Here is a 17134-nt window from a genome sequence, read left to right on the forward strand (position 1 = left end):
CAAAAAGGTTACAATAATATTCAGAAATTATTGGTTTACCAGCTTGCAAGTAATCAACAAACAAAATTCCTTTCGCATTCTACAAAACTGATGCTGACACCTTCTTGGTCGATTTCTGGTTCAGGTTCACACCACTCTTTAGTGTCTTATTTTGATTTAGGATCATGATGATAGACCCAAGTCTCATCTATAGTGATGAATCAACGCACAAAATCCACTTTATCCTTTCGAAAACGCTGTAAATGTTACTGAGAAAGTCACATTCAAATGTGTTTTGTTCCATTGTTAGCGAATGCGTCACAATACGTCAGTCAAAATATTGCTTACAGTACCCAATCAGATACCTTGGGCTTCTACTAAATCTATTTCAGTCGCTCGACGATTTTCCAATACGATATCCTGTATTTTTTCTACGATTTCTGGTGATGTTGCTGTTTTTGAACATCCTTGACGTGGATCGTATTCAAGACTTTTACGACCACATTTAAATTCAGCAACCCGACTTTCTACTGTACTACTTGATGGCAAAAAGTTCTTATATACTTTCAAGATTTGTTCATAAATTTCCTTTGCCTTTAAACCTTCCAAAAATAAAAAATCAGTCACTGCACCATACTTGATTTTTTCGATTGTAGAAAATACTGTGACACGTAGGCACTATATGGCTGGTGAACAAAGAATGAATTGACAGATTGAAATGAAAATTCACATACGAAGAGTGTACCATCATACAAAAGCAAAACAAAAAAACTTAGGCTAGTAGCAACGCCCTATCTTATCGAACCGCAAAACTTATTGAACAATCAAGTACTTTTAAAAATGTTGAGCAGTCACCAACGAACACTCATAGCGTACAGTCGCTTTTTTCGTTCCGCCGCGATGTTTAGAGCATTCTCTCTTTTTTTTGTTATTTTCGGTCGCTTGTTCTTCTGGTCAATTAAACTACAATAGTATTAAGAATCTGATCTAAATTGAATTTCCGATTTGGTACTATGGCCCCTGGGCATTAGATTTGGGAACTCAAGGTTCGCCCTGTTAAAGCCAACCGCAAAATATCTGAAATCTCTCCATTGAATATATTTCTTGAACTTCTAACCACCAAAACGGATGACCCCCGGTTCTTAATTATCAGAGAAGAATGAATGAAAAGAAACTGACAACTGTATCCTGTTTTGCAAGCAATCAGCAAAAAAGTCAACAACATCACTGAGCATCGCAACAGTTCTCTCCCTATTACTTTTTAAAAATATGAAAACGGCTGACAAATTCTTAGTTGCCAACACGTTGTCTGACGCTAGAGATATTACAATTAAATTACATAAATCTCTTTATTGCGTCTTTGTCACTTGTCCGAAGAAGAGTTCGTAGAAGGCCTTCAAGAAAATGATGTTAAATTAGCGTTAAATTATCCAAGATCAGCGAGGGCTTTCGCAAATACACTGGGGCCATCTTGCCAACATTTCATAAACTTCCACCTTCCAGACAAAATTGAAGTCGCTTGGAGAACTTTATCCGTCCGTTCGTATTACTCAACCATGCGTTGCAAGATTTGTCAGATTCTTGGTCACACCACAAAAAATTGTCGCAACTCTACAATTTGTGCCACGTGCAACCTCCCCCCGTTCTCCTTCCGAATGCACTAAAGTTATGTATGCCAATGGCCAATCAGATAATCCCTCTTCCTCAAACCTATGTCCTAAAATTCCGCAAACTAAAGAAATACTTAAAACTAAAACCATAAATAAATGCAATGTGCGTGACGCAATCAAAAAATACAATATAATGATCAAATACCTCCAACGCCGAACCCAACTTCTTTTGCTAATGTAACAAAAGCTTCAAATAACAATATTAAAGAAATTACATCTCAAATGGAGATGGAATATGTACGGCTACTTGAATGATAATATTGATTCGTAAATTTTAATCAAAAATCATAATCCTTCGTCATCCTATTAAATGAACCTTGCCTTGCCCACAACGGCACTGCTTACTTCCCAAACGATTACGTTGAATCTTCCACATATGTATTTTAGAATCTTCCACATATTACGTCTAACAAACAGGGCATTGCCATCCTTGTCAAAGGAAATCTAACTCAAACTACACACTTCCAACAAATTTACAGTGGTGTACGGTTTTTCTCCTCCTAACCAATTGATCTCTACAACAGATTTCAATTACAGATTTTCAACAGATTCCTTCCTCTACCCATGCCTTTATTGTAGGTGGTGATTTTAAAGCGCGTCCATTTCCTCCAACAATTTAAGACTCCATCCGAGATTCTACCGTCGTTGTCCTAAATGACGGATCTCCCTCCCACTTTCTACCCATTCATCCTTTACACATATTGACCTTACCCTTTGTTCTTCATCCCTCTCTTCCGAAGTATCATTGCTCCGCTTTGATGATTTTCACGGTAGTGATCATTTCTCTATACTCTCCAAAATCCAATATTCCCGCCTAAAAAACTCTTCTCAAACTCTGAATCTACTTCAAAACTGACTGAGCGGACTGGTCGAAATTTGAGACTACCTACGAAACTCTCTCCTGTTCTTTCCCTATTTCATCCAACATCAACCCAGACGCATCTAACATCCAAAAAATCATCCGTTCCTCAGCAAATTAATCCATCCCAATTTTTATAACAAAGCTGATCAAGCCTGCTCCTTTGTGGTGGACAGCGAGAATTCAGCATTAAGAATAAAGAAGCAGAACGCCTGGTACGAATTCAAGCGCAGTCGGACCAAATCGAATCTTATCCTGTACAAAAAATGCAAAACACTCTTTCGGCGCAGTGCCATGAAGTCTAAAATCCGCACAAAAAGAAAAGAGGCATAATTCTAATAAAATTTTTGTTTGATATTAGTTCTGCAGGAATATTACAGAAAGAAGCCTATGTCCATAGGGGCTTTGGCCTGTTATTACTTATTATAAAATGCAATATCGAGTTTCACATGCGTAATGCTGCCATAATTTTTTGCAACCTCAGTAGACGACGTTTACGGATTTTCTCCACTGTCTGTTCCTAGCAGCAAATTGCACAATTAAATTAACTATTACTGCTCTTTGCCTTCTCCTCATGTCGTTAATAATAATTAAACAAACTAAAAACACTAAAATTTACCACCAAATCAATTTCTATGAAGAAAAACCTTTCAAAATAGTCTTGACCGCTGATTGTCAAGTTTGCACCTGAACGGGTAGATTATTTTTGTGGATTTATTGCTAATCACTGCTTATGTGAACGTACTTTTACTTGTAGAATTGACATGAACAGAAATACATGACTTTTAAGAGTACTGGAAGTTTTACTTGTGTTCTCTCTTTGTAGTAACTTTATTTATTTTTTATCACTTATTGCCAAAAGAAGCAAATCAACAGATATGTAGGATTATTTCTGATAAGTACGAGCAATAGCATGTGCTCACATAAACTTATTTACAATAGATATGTGCATATGAGTGTCATCAAATACTGTTTTTGTATCCTTGAGAACCAACTAATACATAGATAAATATGTATGCATACATAGAAGATAAAATTGAAAATTAAGTAAATTGGGATATGTGAATTAAAGATTAACAAGTGCATATTAAAAGTCATTTCTTACGTATGTACATACTCAAATACTTGTACATACACACAAATGCATACAAACAATGTTGCATGCATTCCTAGATTAACTTACATGTATGTATGTACTTTGCAAAATTCTTATACTTATACATATCCATATCCTTGCTATTCATAATTGCACACTAATACATACAATAATATAGTATATTCGTAGGCATTTCTAAATGTATGTACATATATACATATGCACTGAATACGAGTATATAATCAAAATGCATCCATGTAATATTTATATGACCAAATGCATGTTTGGCAAGCGCATCAGACAGTTTACAATGCAGATATGTTTGAGTAGTCGTTGAGTGGGCACCTGGCAGGTGGTTGGCAAGCCTTACGCACGGCCTATGCATATTATATATTACAAACATACACAAGTGCTTTAAGCGACTGTTGATCAATTTTGATGCGGCAGTTACCGTTGCTGTAGCTTAAATGGTAGCCGTTGTTAAATTGGCGTTGGCGTTAAGCAGTAGCGATAACGTAATTTTGTCAGCAATTTTGGCCGCGCGGTGAGTGACCAGCTTGATGATGGTGATGTTGTCTTTTGTTGTTAGCATTGTTGTAATTTGCAAGTGTTGTTGATCGTGAGCGTGGGCATGGTCGTGTTGTGAGTAATCTGATCTGATATTTATTTACTTTCTAGTTATTTTATTCAGTTAAATCTGCTTGTTATTTTGTTTCTTATTGTTGTTATTGTTTTTCGTTTTTTTTTTCTTTTTTGTGGATTTTTTGAATACTTCAAATGGCAATTCTTGTTGTTGAAGTCACGTTCGCCTCACATTTCACTCATTCTACGATTGCATTCTATGCAATTGGCAAATCCATTGCACGATCAGAGTCAGAAATATGAAGAGTTCATTTTCTGAAAGAGATAATTCCAACTCAGAACCATGAATTCAAGATTTCAAGTTGTGGAACAGCGAGTAACAAGAAACGAGTAACGAGCTTCCATGGGCGAACGGCAGTGGTTGTGGTGAATGTATGGCTGATTGGTTGATTGGTTGATAGATTGGATTGTTTGGCTGATTGAAATGTTGATTGTACGTATATATTTAGGTAATTGGTTGTTTATTTGTCTGGCTGAGCGAAATGCGTTTGATGCTTTCGAATTGCGATTATGTCTGACATTATGAAAATGCTTGCTACGATTTTTTAGGCAAATCTACCATTTAATAGGCTGGCAGAGCTAAGCCATGATATATGTATGTACATACAAACATAAATGTACATATGTATGTATGTACATATGTATGTATGTAGCATCTACAACTAAAACTAAAACTTAAACTACAGCCACTTTTCTTCTGCAATATAATCAACAACATTTGGCAAACTGGCAATTGAACTCATGCAAATAGTTTAATACTCATTTACAGCTACATATAATATGTACACTTTTTAGTAAATGACTTTTAACAAAACAACTTAAGTTGATTTAGCACATTCTGCTTTTGAGTCCTTCATAGCCTTGGCTTGTGAATGAAGATTAATAAATTTTACGAATAAAAAAATAATAATAAAAAATAAACAAAAATCGTGATTTATGGAGCCAGATAAGTTGTTTTGTCAAAACGTCTTACAAAGCCTATAGGTTATGAGATGTTATATTAAGGGGTTAGGGGTAGTCAGAATTTAAAAAAAAAAATTTTTTTGCATTTTCTTAAAGTATAATATCTTAAAAATATTGCGTAAAAATTTTAAGTGCATCCGACAAATACTTTTCTAGTTATTCAACAATTAACAAAGGGCACTCGGGCGCTTAGGAGCAGATAGCAAAACTTTAAATGCTTTTTTTTTCAAAACTATGTTTTTTGAACTGGTGATCACTATAACTTAGAAACCGCTTGGCAGATTTCAATAAAATTTACACTGCTTTTGAAAAACATAAAAAACTCGAGCCTGATCGAAGGATTTTTTTTTTCAAAAATTTCGATTTTTTTTTTAAGCAATTAATTGTCGGTTTTTTTTCTCGAAAATCTGCAAAATATTTACTGAGACCCCCATATTGTTAATTAAGCTTAGATCAAGCACAAGATTATCTATTCATAAATCTAATTTCTCTTGTCCGATTGATGAATCTCCAAGGACTTCTGGAGAAACGGGAGGACAAACAGCGAAAAACATAAAAAACTCGAGCCTGATCGAAGGATTTTTGTTTTCAAAAATTTCGATTTTTTTTAAGCAATTAATTGTCGGTTTTTTTCTCGAAAATCTGCAAAATATTTACTGAGACCCCCATATTGTTAATTAATCTTAGATCAAGCACAAGATTATCTATTCATAAATCTAATTTCTCTTGTCCGATTGATGAATCTCTAAGGACTTCTGGAGAAACGGGAGGACAAACAGCGATAACTCTAAAGTCAAGTCGAAACATGATGCAATAATGTTATGGTTTTATTTTTGTAAAATAGCCAAAAAAAAATTAGTGAAAATCATAATTTTTTCTGACGTCTGAATACCCCTAACTCCTTAATGCCTCCAAGGGTCGCTTCATCGGATGTCATCGTCGTCCGAGCTTTTACGCCATACGATAGGCCGGACATGATGAGGGGCTTATAAAGTGTCAGTTTTGTTTGTGGAGAGTGGACTTTACTACTCAATCGCCTACTTAGTCCAAGTTGGCAGGTTATCCTAATTCAAAGAAAGAAGATACGTCGAAATGTACAAGTGTCAGCAGCACGAGACGCTGGTCTATAAGAAAAATTGAATCCACTTGTTACAACCCATCAAAACAATTTGGCAAGTACTGTAGGAGATGGGCCACCAAAATGAATATACAAATAAGCTTTTCGTTAGCTTAAGTAGACTACGGCCGGATTTATATCCGACGAGACAGTATTACCAAGAAGTTTATGGGGAATAATTCATACAATAAAAACAAGAAAAACAGCACAAAGGCTTTACTGAGTAGGTTAAGCAGTTATCCAACTATTAAAGATGAGGCATGTGGAATTTGGCACAACTCTACGAAAATAATTATATAAGAAATACATATTTAAACTCTGCTCTATTTCGAATGTCTCAGGCACATCACGTTAGAATGTTCGTAATTAGCTAATATCTTTTTTCATAATTGCCTTAATATTTTTACATACATTTTTCAAGAATTTTTACTCTCCTTCACATGCTTCAAAAAACATTAAAGCACATCAAAAAGCAGATTAAGCAACAATGAAATTTTTGTTTTATTCATTAACTGCCTTTTGTTGAAAGTCTTTAGCTGGCCTGTTTTCGTGTAGACTGAGAATTAGACACTATGATTTTCACTTTCTACCCACGACTGGGAGGCTATCAGGCTTGGATAGTGACTGTTTGGCGAATTTTCTCAGTATTGCGCAAAGTTAATTGATTTGGAAATGGTACCAAATTATTGGTTATCGCGCCTTTCAAGAAGAAGAATGTGCGACATCCTTCTACCAACTCAACTGTGCCCTCGTGCATTTGGACACTACCATTTCACCTAAGCTAATCTAAAACATCCTTTTAGAACCGCAAAACAAACCTAGATCATTCCTAACTATGCGCTATCGCTGAAATCAGTATTTTTATAAGTCATCACTAATGTCACATCGGAAAGATGACCAGCGCAATTCAAGCCTAAAAATGGCATTTGCATCACGATGAGAACTAACAGTTGCTTTCTGAATATAAAGTGACCGCTGTTTATGAGCATCTCATGACCCACCTTTGCACATGCCCCATCACACCCCTCTCACTCTGGATCCAACTTGTCGAAAGAGTGTGTCCTCGGCCTACCGTTACATGAGCTATACGAAGACGACCGGTAACTACGTTGTACTGACAGGCTTTAGTAAGCTGCTACAACAACAACAACACGCATCTCAGGTTACGTAGTCTAGTTACGCCATGCATTTTTCAACAGTAGATTCCCTTCGACAAACTTTCACACGATTATCTAGTCTAAAAGCTTCTTAGAATAAGTTACACTACAATTAATAAATCAAAGAGCTCTGCCTAAACTTGTAAATATGAAAATGAAACCAGGTGGCGCTAAATTAATCATCCAATCTTGTTTTTGAATAACTGTTTTATTAAATAATTTTTACTTTTTTTTTATTGATTCCATTATTTATTGCTGCAGTTAAAAATAAATGTTTTAAGTGATTGAAATCTTTATTCTATTACTTGTTTATTTGTTTGCAGCAGTTGTCTAGGTCACAAGTGTGAAATATGATTGACGTACGACGCCATTTGCCAAAATTATAAATATTTCGATAGGTTGATTAATTTTGCGCCACCTTGTATTTTTGTTTACTGTTCTAAGTTCTTACTCATACGGCTTCGTGCATAAAGATGTGCATATATTTGTGTGTCCTAACTGTAGTGAACCAAAAGTAAAAAAAAAATGTTTAAATTAAAATATATACATATCTTAACGTTTTTCAATATCCCCTGGCATGTTTAGTAACAGCATTTCTGAATATATGTATTTTAAGAACTAAGACTAGTAAAATACAATCGGGTTTCTCAAAAAAAAAAATAATTTATAATATAATCAATTCGTAAGCAATGTTGGCCCTTCCTTCTTCTTACTTTGATTACTTAGCTCTCACTCTTACCCTCAGTTTTGCTAGCGCAATAACAACAGAATTATTGTGAGTGAAATGCCAATGAAATGACTATACTGACTACCAACTATATGGCAACTTAACTTGTAACAAAAGCATTATATAAGAACTTACCTGATCCCTTTGCCGTACTGGTGGATGTGAACTGCTCCGTAGTCTCGCCATAATCACCAGATCCATGTAGGCAATCTTCATCATCACAAGCGCGCTCAGTACCATTGGTCTTGTCTGTATTAACATTTTGTTGTGCTGTTGTTGTTTGTTTTGTCGGCGGCACATACACTGGTGTTATCAAATCATCTCCGCTGCCAGATTCGAATGGCGGTGTACATTCATCTTCATCATCTCCACGACAACCCGAACCAGCACCCGAAAATATTAAATCATCAATAGCACCGGGATAGCCACTCGCCGGAGTCTGCTCGTTGGTGTTATGAAATGCAAGAGAATATATAAAATGTTCATACAGAAACAAATCATCAAGCAACACGTATTTTGCGCTGTATGAGTATAAATATGTATGAGTATGTATGTTAAGACAAGCAGTGCAGTTGGTGGTATAAGTATACGAGTAAAATGTATAATGTACGAGTATGATTAGAGCCATGCATAAATGTTATGTTATGAACGAGTACTATGTTATGTTAGTTATGAAAAATGGACAGTTGTGGAGAAAAGAGTCAGAAATGTGCTCGGGTTAGTGCATTATTTAAAGTGAGTAAAAAGTGAGAGAGGAAAATACAAGTAGATTGAAATGTGAACACAAAAAATAAAATTGATTAATTAATCTATGAAAAAATCCTAACACCGACCGAAGCTGCTTAATGCATTTTAAAAGTCTGACGAGAAATGCAAGATGTGCTAAGGTTGATAATATTTTTTAAAGAGTTAGCTCGGTTTTGTTTCTAAAAACTACTACATCAGTGGTTGCCCTAAGTGAATGGATTAGTGCATGACCACTGTTCGGTTGCTCTGAGGCCCAACACGTATTGTGGGCATCAAATATCCTATAATGGAAAGAATTTTTTCAACTTTTCAAATATGGCAATGGCAAGTCACAGCTACTTTCCTGTACCTTTTGTGAAGACATACATTTCTGGAAAATAATAAAACTAAAATTAATAGGATTGTTCTTAATGGGAAAGCTTTTACTCTTCATGAAAAAAAGCAAGAGTTCAATCCCCGGTGAACAAAGGCCGTAAAGCACGGTGCAGTTGAAAAGTTTGGGGATCATTTTCTGGGAACGGAGTTGGACTAATTGTGAGAATAAATAATAATAAATATAGGTAAGTTTGCTTAGCGTGATATTTTCAAAAACACCCTGGAGCCAAACTCCGATGATTCCCTGCCACTAAACTGGTTATTCGTGGATGATTAAGACCCCAAGCATACAGTGAAAGGGGTGAAAAATTAAATTTCCCAAAAAAATTGCAGTTCTGGATTGACCAGAGCAAAGCCCCGCCCTTAACCTCCTTGCAAATCCAAAAAAATTGAAAATACCAATGAACCATGGCAAGGAGTGCAGGAAGTGTGGAACTATATTCCTTTTGGATATCAAAAATTTGCCTCGTAGGTGTGAAGCAGCTTTAAAAAATGGATACTCAACCAAGTTCTAACCAGGTAAATAATTAAGAATCAAATTTTAAATAACTAATTTCTGTTTTTCTTGCAGTTAAAAATAATAATAAAAATGCGCTATTTCAAAATTTGATGAATTCCGATTTTGGGAACTCCTTATATTTATATTATAGATATTGAATTGATATTTATTTTGATTTTTTTAAGATTATCTGAAATAAAAAAATAGATATTTGCAAAAATAAAAATACCAGGTTGTCCAGTAATGAAATTCATCATTATATGTTATTTTGGGGAAATGCACTATTTTTCTGACCATGGCTATATGTCTTTATAATTGACGCTTACTTCCTTTGTTGATTGCTTGGCCTCTTATTTGTGGTGTGCGTCTAAATGTTTTCCACAAAAGGAGGTGCTTAAAGTTTTTAGCCGCCTCCGAACGGCTGATGGCTATTTTTTGAAGCTGGAGGAGGTTTGGAGGAGCGGCCGTTATTAGAAAAAACGTTATCTATCATTTGGTGTTTTTTGTCCGAGGTTTGAGCCCGGTCACTACGAATGGTAGTTAAGTATCACCGCTTTTGGCTACGGCGGCAACTAACATCAGAGGTTATCGGCCTGAATGGCTAAACTTTGAAAAGCTAAGCTTTTAAAGTGCTACCATCTAAGTACAAAGTATAGAAGCGTAGTAAAGTTGCAAAACCGGGTTAGAACAGAGCTTCAGAGATATCTACCTACTAAACGCATCATTGATCACACGCATAATACGCTCATTGATCACATTGAAAGCAGCGAGCCTATTCAAAATGTTCACACGCAGTGTTCTGGGAGGCAAATTTTATCCAAAAGCACCGCCAGAGATGAACTAATGGAAACTTATCGCCTGACTTCAAAATGGCAGTATTTTGAACATTTGCGCTGACGCAATAAATTCTAACTACATCTGTCTTCTTTATATTAATTTAAACCTTTAATCTGTAATCTATACGAGTATATACTATTTTTGTAATCACACAAATTGTATATATATTTTCTGGGCACACACTGTGTATAAAAAAATCTGTTAAAATGCTTTGTAGTCGCTTATTATCTGATGTGGAATTTTCGTTCCACATACCGTAAAGAGAATCGAACAGCAAAAATGTTAAATTATAATTATTACTCAATAGAACAGACATCAGTTAAGTAAGCCAAACCAAAAAAATTATCACTAAATAAACTTTTTCAAATGAAAATATAATATGTGTGTGTTAGGTTTTTTGTTTTAGGTGCAATAGCAGAAAAAGTAGCAAAATATTAAATAAGCGTTTTTAAACACCAACCAGCTCTCACAAAATCTAAAGTTATTAATATTACCAAGTATTTGTTAGTGGCCCTAATATATGGCTCAACAGCTAATATTAATTCGATTGGATTCTGAGAGCAGTTGACATTTTGTTTAATAAACTTAAAAATAATTACGAGAAAGAATGCGAATGCAATATTATAATATTTTACATCGAAACAATCACAATGTTATTATTTAGTATGAAAAGTTTACAAATATACAGTACAGTATATGATAATAATTTAGGAGCCATACACTTGCTTATTGACATTTTGGAAAAGTATTAAGAAAAGTAAAGAAAAATTGAACAGTGTAAAATTTTGTAAATATGTATGTAAAGTTTGATAACATTTCAGCTGGAGGTATGGCCAATAGAGGCATATCTAGATGTAGAGATGTCAATGTAGGTGTAAACTTAGAGTTTATGGAATGTTAACAGCAACGTCAACAACAATGGCGTGTTAACAACAATTAACAGCTTTTGTTTTCTGTGCTCTTTGTAAGCGAGCTGAAGTTGCGAAATCAGATTTGATAGTAGCAATACACCCTAAGATATACTATTATCTTCTATGGGTCTTATAGCGCTGGTAAGTGAGAAATTATGAGATAGTTCTCAACTGCAATTCAAGAAGTTTGAGAAGTTCATCAAGGCATGCGATCGTTGAATAAACCGTAGTTGAATGGATTTCTCACAATATTCAATATTCTCTCTAAAAGAAAAGTGCCAGGAAACCTAGCAAAATAAGTTCACTCTAGTCTTTTAACTATAATGATTGTAATTAGGTACAACAGAAGCGAATGGGAGGCGTGAATCCATTGCCAATCACCATATTCAAAGTTTCTTAATACACAGACTATTCAAAAATGTTGGCAGGTGTTTGTAGATGTCATTTATGGCAATTATTTGAAGTTGTCATGTGTTTACAAAAGCACCAAACTTAAGCTGAGAGTATCCTTGAAATACCTTAGAGTCCGCGGCAATTAATGTTTTTGTATGGTATACTGACAATAAACACAGGGTATGATTGTCTTGCCAATAAAAAATACCATATAGACATCTATAGTTCGAAAACGGCATATAACTTTAGGACTATACATTTGGTCGGCGACATTAGGAGGCACAATATAAATTTAAGGAGAAAATTGGACTTAAATTGGCACTACGCAACGATATACGTGCCTGGGTATCACTATTCTTACCTTTTTTTTACTTTTTTTATATTTTTATTTTTACTCTTATTTTTTATGCCTTATAAGAAAATATACTTAATACAAAGTATAGTAAAAAGTTTTTCCAATAGCGATCAACCCTCGGCACGTGAAAGCAATCGCAAATGACTTGAAAAAGCCTCTCATTAAAAAACTTATCTACCATTCGGCAGTTGCCCACTCCATTTTTAGTACTCCATCAAAGATAAATCGGAGGAAAACCTCAACCAATGTATTTTGTAGGAAGTTTACGCCATTTAACTACATATAGGCCATAGAGGGAGATCCAATTGTTTTGCCTTAGAGTCGTCAGGTCCATACCAATAGAAGGCTTTAGTCAATACCCACTTCATAATGAATAGGCTATTAAGCCTTCTACCAATTGATAACATGGACCAGAGAGGTATCTTGATGTTGTCACACCCAAATAGTGAATATGCAACATTTCCCAAACGCGACAGAGTATTCTGGAATCCATAAACTTTACACGAATTGTTTCTAAGCTGGGGTATTTATTCAAAACAATTAAATCAGAATATGTAATTCGGCCAGCCAGACCATTATAGCGCCATTCAAGTCCAGATAGTGGCAGTACAAGAATTAGTTGGCAGTTTTCGATTAAAGGAAATCTCTAAAAAAAAAAGAGGTTGTCTGTAAAGTCGGTTTACTGACAATAGTTTAACGTGACAACGTCATAAGAAAATACTGATGTAATGGTTGCAATTTTCAAAACAAAATTCTAATTTTATTTGTTTGATAGATATTTTGTATGGATATAGAGAAGGAGGTAAATGGAATCGCAATGGAATTGATCTAGTTACATTTACACAAACGTGAAAAATCACGAAACATTTATCAAATTCGTGAAAGATATGTTCAATTTCGATTGTGCATCAGACGTTAATAAGTCAACACTAAGAGGCACTTTTTCAAGACACATTACACTCGAAACACTCCCTTTAATTTCTTCTTTTCCTATCATCGTCCTATTCTCAACAGAGAAATGGTTCATTACCATGCATTCAAGCAAGGTAAAGACGCATGAGCAAGGTAACGACGATTGAGCAAGATAACGACGAATAAGCAAGATAACGACGCATTTTTTCGTGCGTGCAGCCGCCTAAATTGAATTATAAGACTTTATCACGTCAAAACGAAATCTACATGGTATTCTTTGCCAGAAAAGAGGATCTAGAAAACGCTATTCTTTATCTCAATCAATTATAAACTTGTAGCTAATTACAACAAATCTCTTCACGTGATTGCAAAGCAGTTTGATTTTCTCCAGAGAAACCAACAAAATTTTGATATTTCTTGCTTGGAAGTCTCCTGCCTCTTGTGAATTATGAGATTCCGCTAGGCTAGGCGCCTATGAAACACCAAATCTCGTGTAGTCAGTTTATTTCGATTTCTAACCAAGGTTCATTAAAGGAACTTGATTTGGATGAGGTACTGTGATGAGTAGAGAGTACGAAAGGCCATGAAGTCGAAGAGTAAACCTCATTCTCATTCATACATTAATTCGTATAATCAAAGCTTCACACGAGAAGGTCACTAGAATTTCTCTACAAAAACATCAAAAATCCGAATATATTAGAACCATTCACGGTGTATGTGGCTTAGAGTGAGGTATCGGTAAATTTTCGTATGCAGTGAACTACCATCTCAACCTAGCCGTACATTAAATATGGCTTGTCCAACTTAAGAGAAATAGCTTCTGACTGACTAATTATTGACTCCAGCTGAGCTTAGGTTAGGTTAGGTTAAATGGCTGCCCTTACGAGGGGCCCATTTGGGCAAAAAATTTAAATTTGTCCGTTGTGATACCATACAGGCGGAGGGGAGGGGTACAGGAAAGGCGGAGGAACCAGACAGAATCCAGGGCTTAGATTAGAGGTTTTGAGGATGACGATCAACGAGTGGCGATTTACGAATATCCTGAGAGAAGGTGTTGAGTTGATTTCACTTCGCCCTCCAGACAGCTTCTACAGAAAGGGCTTGACGCAATGCCAAGCCTCACCGCATGGGCACCTAACGGATAATACCCGTTAAGTATACGTACCAAAATCGGGAGATGCCCCAGAGTTTGCGTACTAGCCCCAGAGTTACGGGGTGTTTACAAAGAGAAAATTCGGTACAGTTACTTTGATAATGCGCAAATGCAAGCCTGGTCGCTGAATTTTGAATGGTGTTTATCGTGCCGATATTGTAACAGCTAATAATTCTGTAACGTGCACTTTCGGTTTCGTCGATTCCGTTCAGGCATTTTTGATGTTAAAGAAAGTGTCGATAATGTCGATAAAGTCACAGAAGTAATTGAAATTGACCGGGATGTTAGTAGTCATAGCATTGCCCAGATCGACCATAAAACAGTTTTAAACCATTTGCGCAAAAATGTTTCGCCAAACTTATATAATATATTGTGCAACATCAGCCATGGCTTATAGAAAGTTATAGATATGTTGTCCATATCCATGCTGCAGTCTACAGGAGGCTTTCTGAAATGTTTTCTTGCTCAATAAAATTATTGTTGGCATACTTACAGTATTTAGACTTTTATACATGTGTAAGTGTATGTGTAAAGTTTTAAGTGTTCAATTAATGGCTCATAAATTATTTATTCATATAATCAAGGAAAGAGATTGATTGATTGATATTTTTTTTTTGTTTTTTGCAAGACTTATTTACGATGAGAATACTTGAGATTTGAAGAGTTTGCAAGTTTGATTGTTTAAAATAAATTCCCTAACCTGCTGCATTCTTTGCAGATCATTTCTATCTAATACTCCAGTTACCAATTGAACATCTCCTCGTATGGTTATGTGTGGATCACGCTCAACAGCCAAGTCCAGTATGCGTAACTTATTCACCGACAATCCGGCAATAACACCCGCAAATGGACGTTCAATGCGTGTTCTACCGCCACGGCTAAATTTTCCGCCCACCTGGATGCTGGACATGGTATTGAAAACGGTCGATTGATGTCCTAAAATACACAAATAACATTGAGAAATCAAATAAGCGATGTTTGCCTTCTTGGACTTGCAATACCTTGGGGACTCAGCGTTTGGACATTGTAGTCGTCTAGTTGGAGTGTGGCATTGCCGCCCTTGCGACTAAAGCGCACCACATGGTAAGTGTTATCATTCACCTTTGTACCAATCTCACCTAGAGGCAAATCTCGCGTACCAATATTGTAGACCATAAAAATATTGCCTTCGACAATTTCGAGTTCCATGTAATCCTGAGTTGTTGCACTCTCGATTCGTAGAATAACTGCATCTGATTTGGTTGTAATGAAACCCAAAGCTATGTTGTCCTCCTCTGTATCTGCTTGCATATTTTCCGGAAAGCCATACTGAATTATGCCTTTATTGTTGCCAAACTCATAGGCGATCGATTCTAAAATCAGATAAAGAAGAAAATGATTTTAATTACGAGTTGTTGCAAATTGAATAGAATAGTTTGCTAGTAATTTACTAATAATTTGCTGCCCGCAACCGCACCACTCACTCACCATCATAACACGTCGGGCCGGTATATGAAGTCATGTCACACTCACATACATAAGCATTCCATTGTTGTACGCAGACGCCACGATTGGCGCATGCATTCTGACTGCACTTCGTCGGACCCTCGCACCCGGACACCACCAGAGAGCTGGGCACAACTGCGTCGCTAGTCAGGGTAGGCGATGTATCGCCCAAATCCAAGGAAGCAAGGCAACCTTCAAAGCCGGAACGCGATGAAATGGATGCCGGTAGTTTGGCGTACATATCCTTGAAAACGCCACCAATATAGAGTATGCCAGAAAGTTCCAGGTGCATGCTATTGCCAGTCAATGTCACTATCTCGAACGAGTCGTCCACCGTGAGTGTATGAGTCTTGGGACCCGGTCGCCGTATGCTAACTTGATGCCAGCGGTTGTCGTTCATGTGTATGCGTGATTTGTCACGCATTGTTATTGGGCCATCGCCAATATCAAAGGTGTAATGAATATGCCCGTTGACCAACTCCAAGGCAATGAAGTCATTACGACGTCCGCCATTATATAGCAGCAAACCATTGGGTTCGACGGTTTTGAAACGGAAATCCACCGAGACGCTCGAGTACGCCTTAAGCATCGGCAAACCCACGTATGAGTGTTTCGAACGGAAGGTGGCAGCATGGTAGGGGTTACCGGGTGGTGAATTCACAAAACGCGCCGTTAGTTTAAATGTAGTGCTTGGCAGTGCCGATAACTCAGGACCCAAATTCTTGACAATATCTATATACCTGAAATTAGAGAAATGTATACATACATATTTGGCACTCTTACTATAACAGGCGCATACAAAAAATTCTCATCAAATTCACCTTTGTCCATTGAAAATGAATCCTTGTAGTTGGCCAATAAAATTTGGCATAGTAGATGTCATTTGAATTTCCTCCTCGGCATGGAACATTCCACCCAAGTGGATGGAACGTATTTCGATAGTGCTGTGGCGACCGAGAATAGTCTCCGCTGTCGGAATATACATATTTATGCTAGATAAAATACTAAATCACACATGCAACGCACACCTAATTCAGCTACTGCATATTTAGTACTTGTTAGTCATAAGTATTATTAGGCAATTACAACATAGTACATACATACATATGTATATATATGTGTGCGTGTGTGTTGTAAATGAGGAGTCGTTGTACTATGTTAAGTCAGCTCCTCAATGTACAACTTTTTTTTTTTTGCAATATCTTGAAATCACAAGAAGCATTTCTAGGTATATAACTGGTATATATGTATGTATGT

General features: G+C 36.2%; 1 protein-coding gene across 4 annotated transcripts in view; it reads right to left on the minus strand.

Moving 5' to 3' along the window:
* LOC128855275 (neurexin-1) overlaps window positions 1-17134 on the minus strand; it is a 69073-nt gene that overhangs the window by 15270 nt on the left and 36669 nt on the right. For 2 of the 4 annotated variants that reach the window (XM_054090027.1, XM_054090026.1), the window contains exons 15-19: window positions 16699-16846; window positions 15860-16617; window positions 15394-15744; window positions 15093-15328; window positions 8346-8649 (exon numbers count right to left, since the gene is read on the minus strand). In XM_054090027.1, coding sequence (XP_053946002.1) covers window positions 8346-8649; window positions 15093-15328; window positions 15394-15744; window positions 15860-16617; window positions 16699-16846 — 1797 coding nt within the window. Of the gene's footprint in view, window positions 1-3222; window positions 4502-8345; window positions 8650-15092; window positions 15329-15393; window positions 15745-15859; window positions 16618-16698; window positions 16847-17134 lie in introns of those variants that run through there. The other 2 variants (XM_054090029.1, XM_054090028.1) reach the window with 2 other exon arrangements.

Source organism: Anastrepha ludens, chromosome 2 (genome assembly GCF_028408465.1).
Source record: "Anastrepha ludens isolate Willacy chromosome 2, idAnaLude1.1, whole genome shotgun sequence".
In the NCBI taxonomy this organism is placed as follows: domain Eukaryota; kingdom Metazoa; phylum Arthropoda; class Insecta; order Diptera; family Tephritidae; genus Anastrepha; species Anastrepha ludens.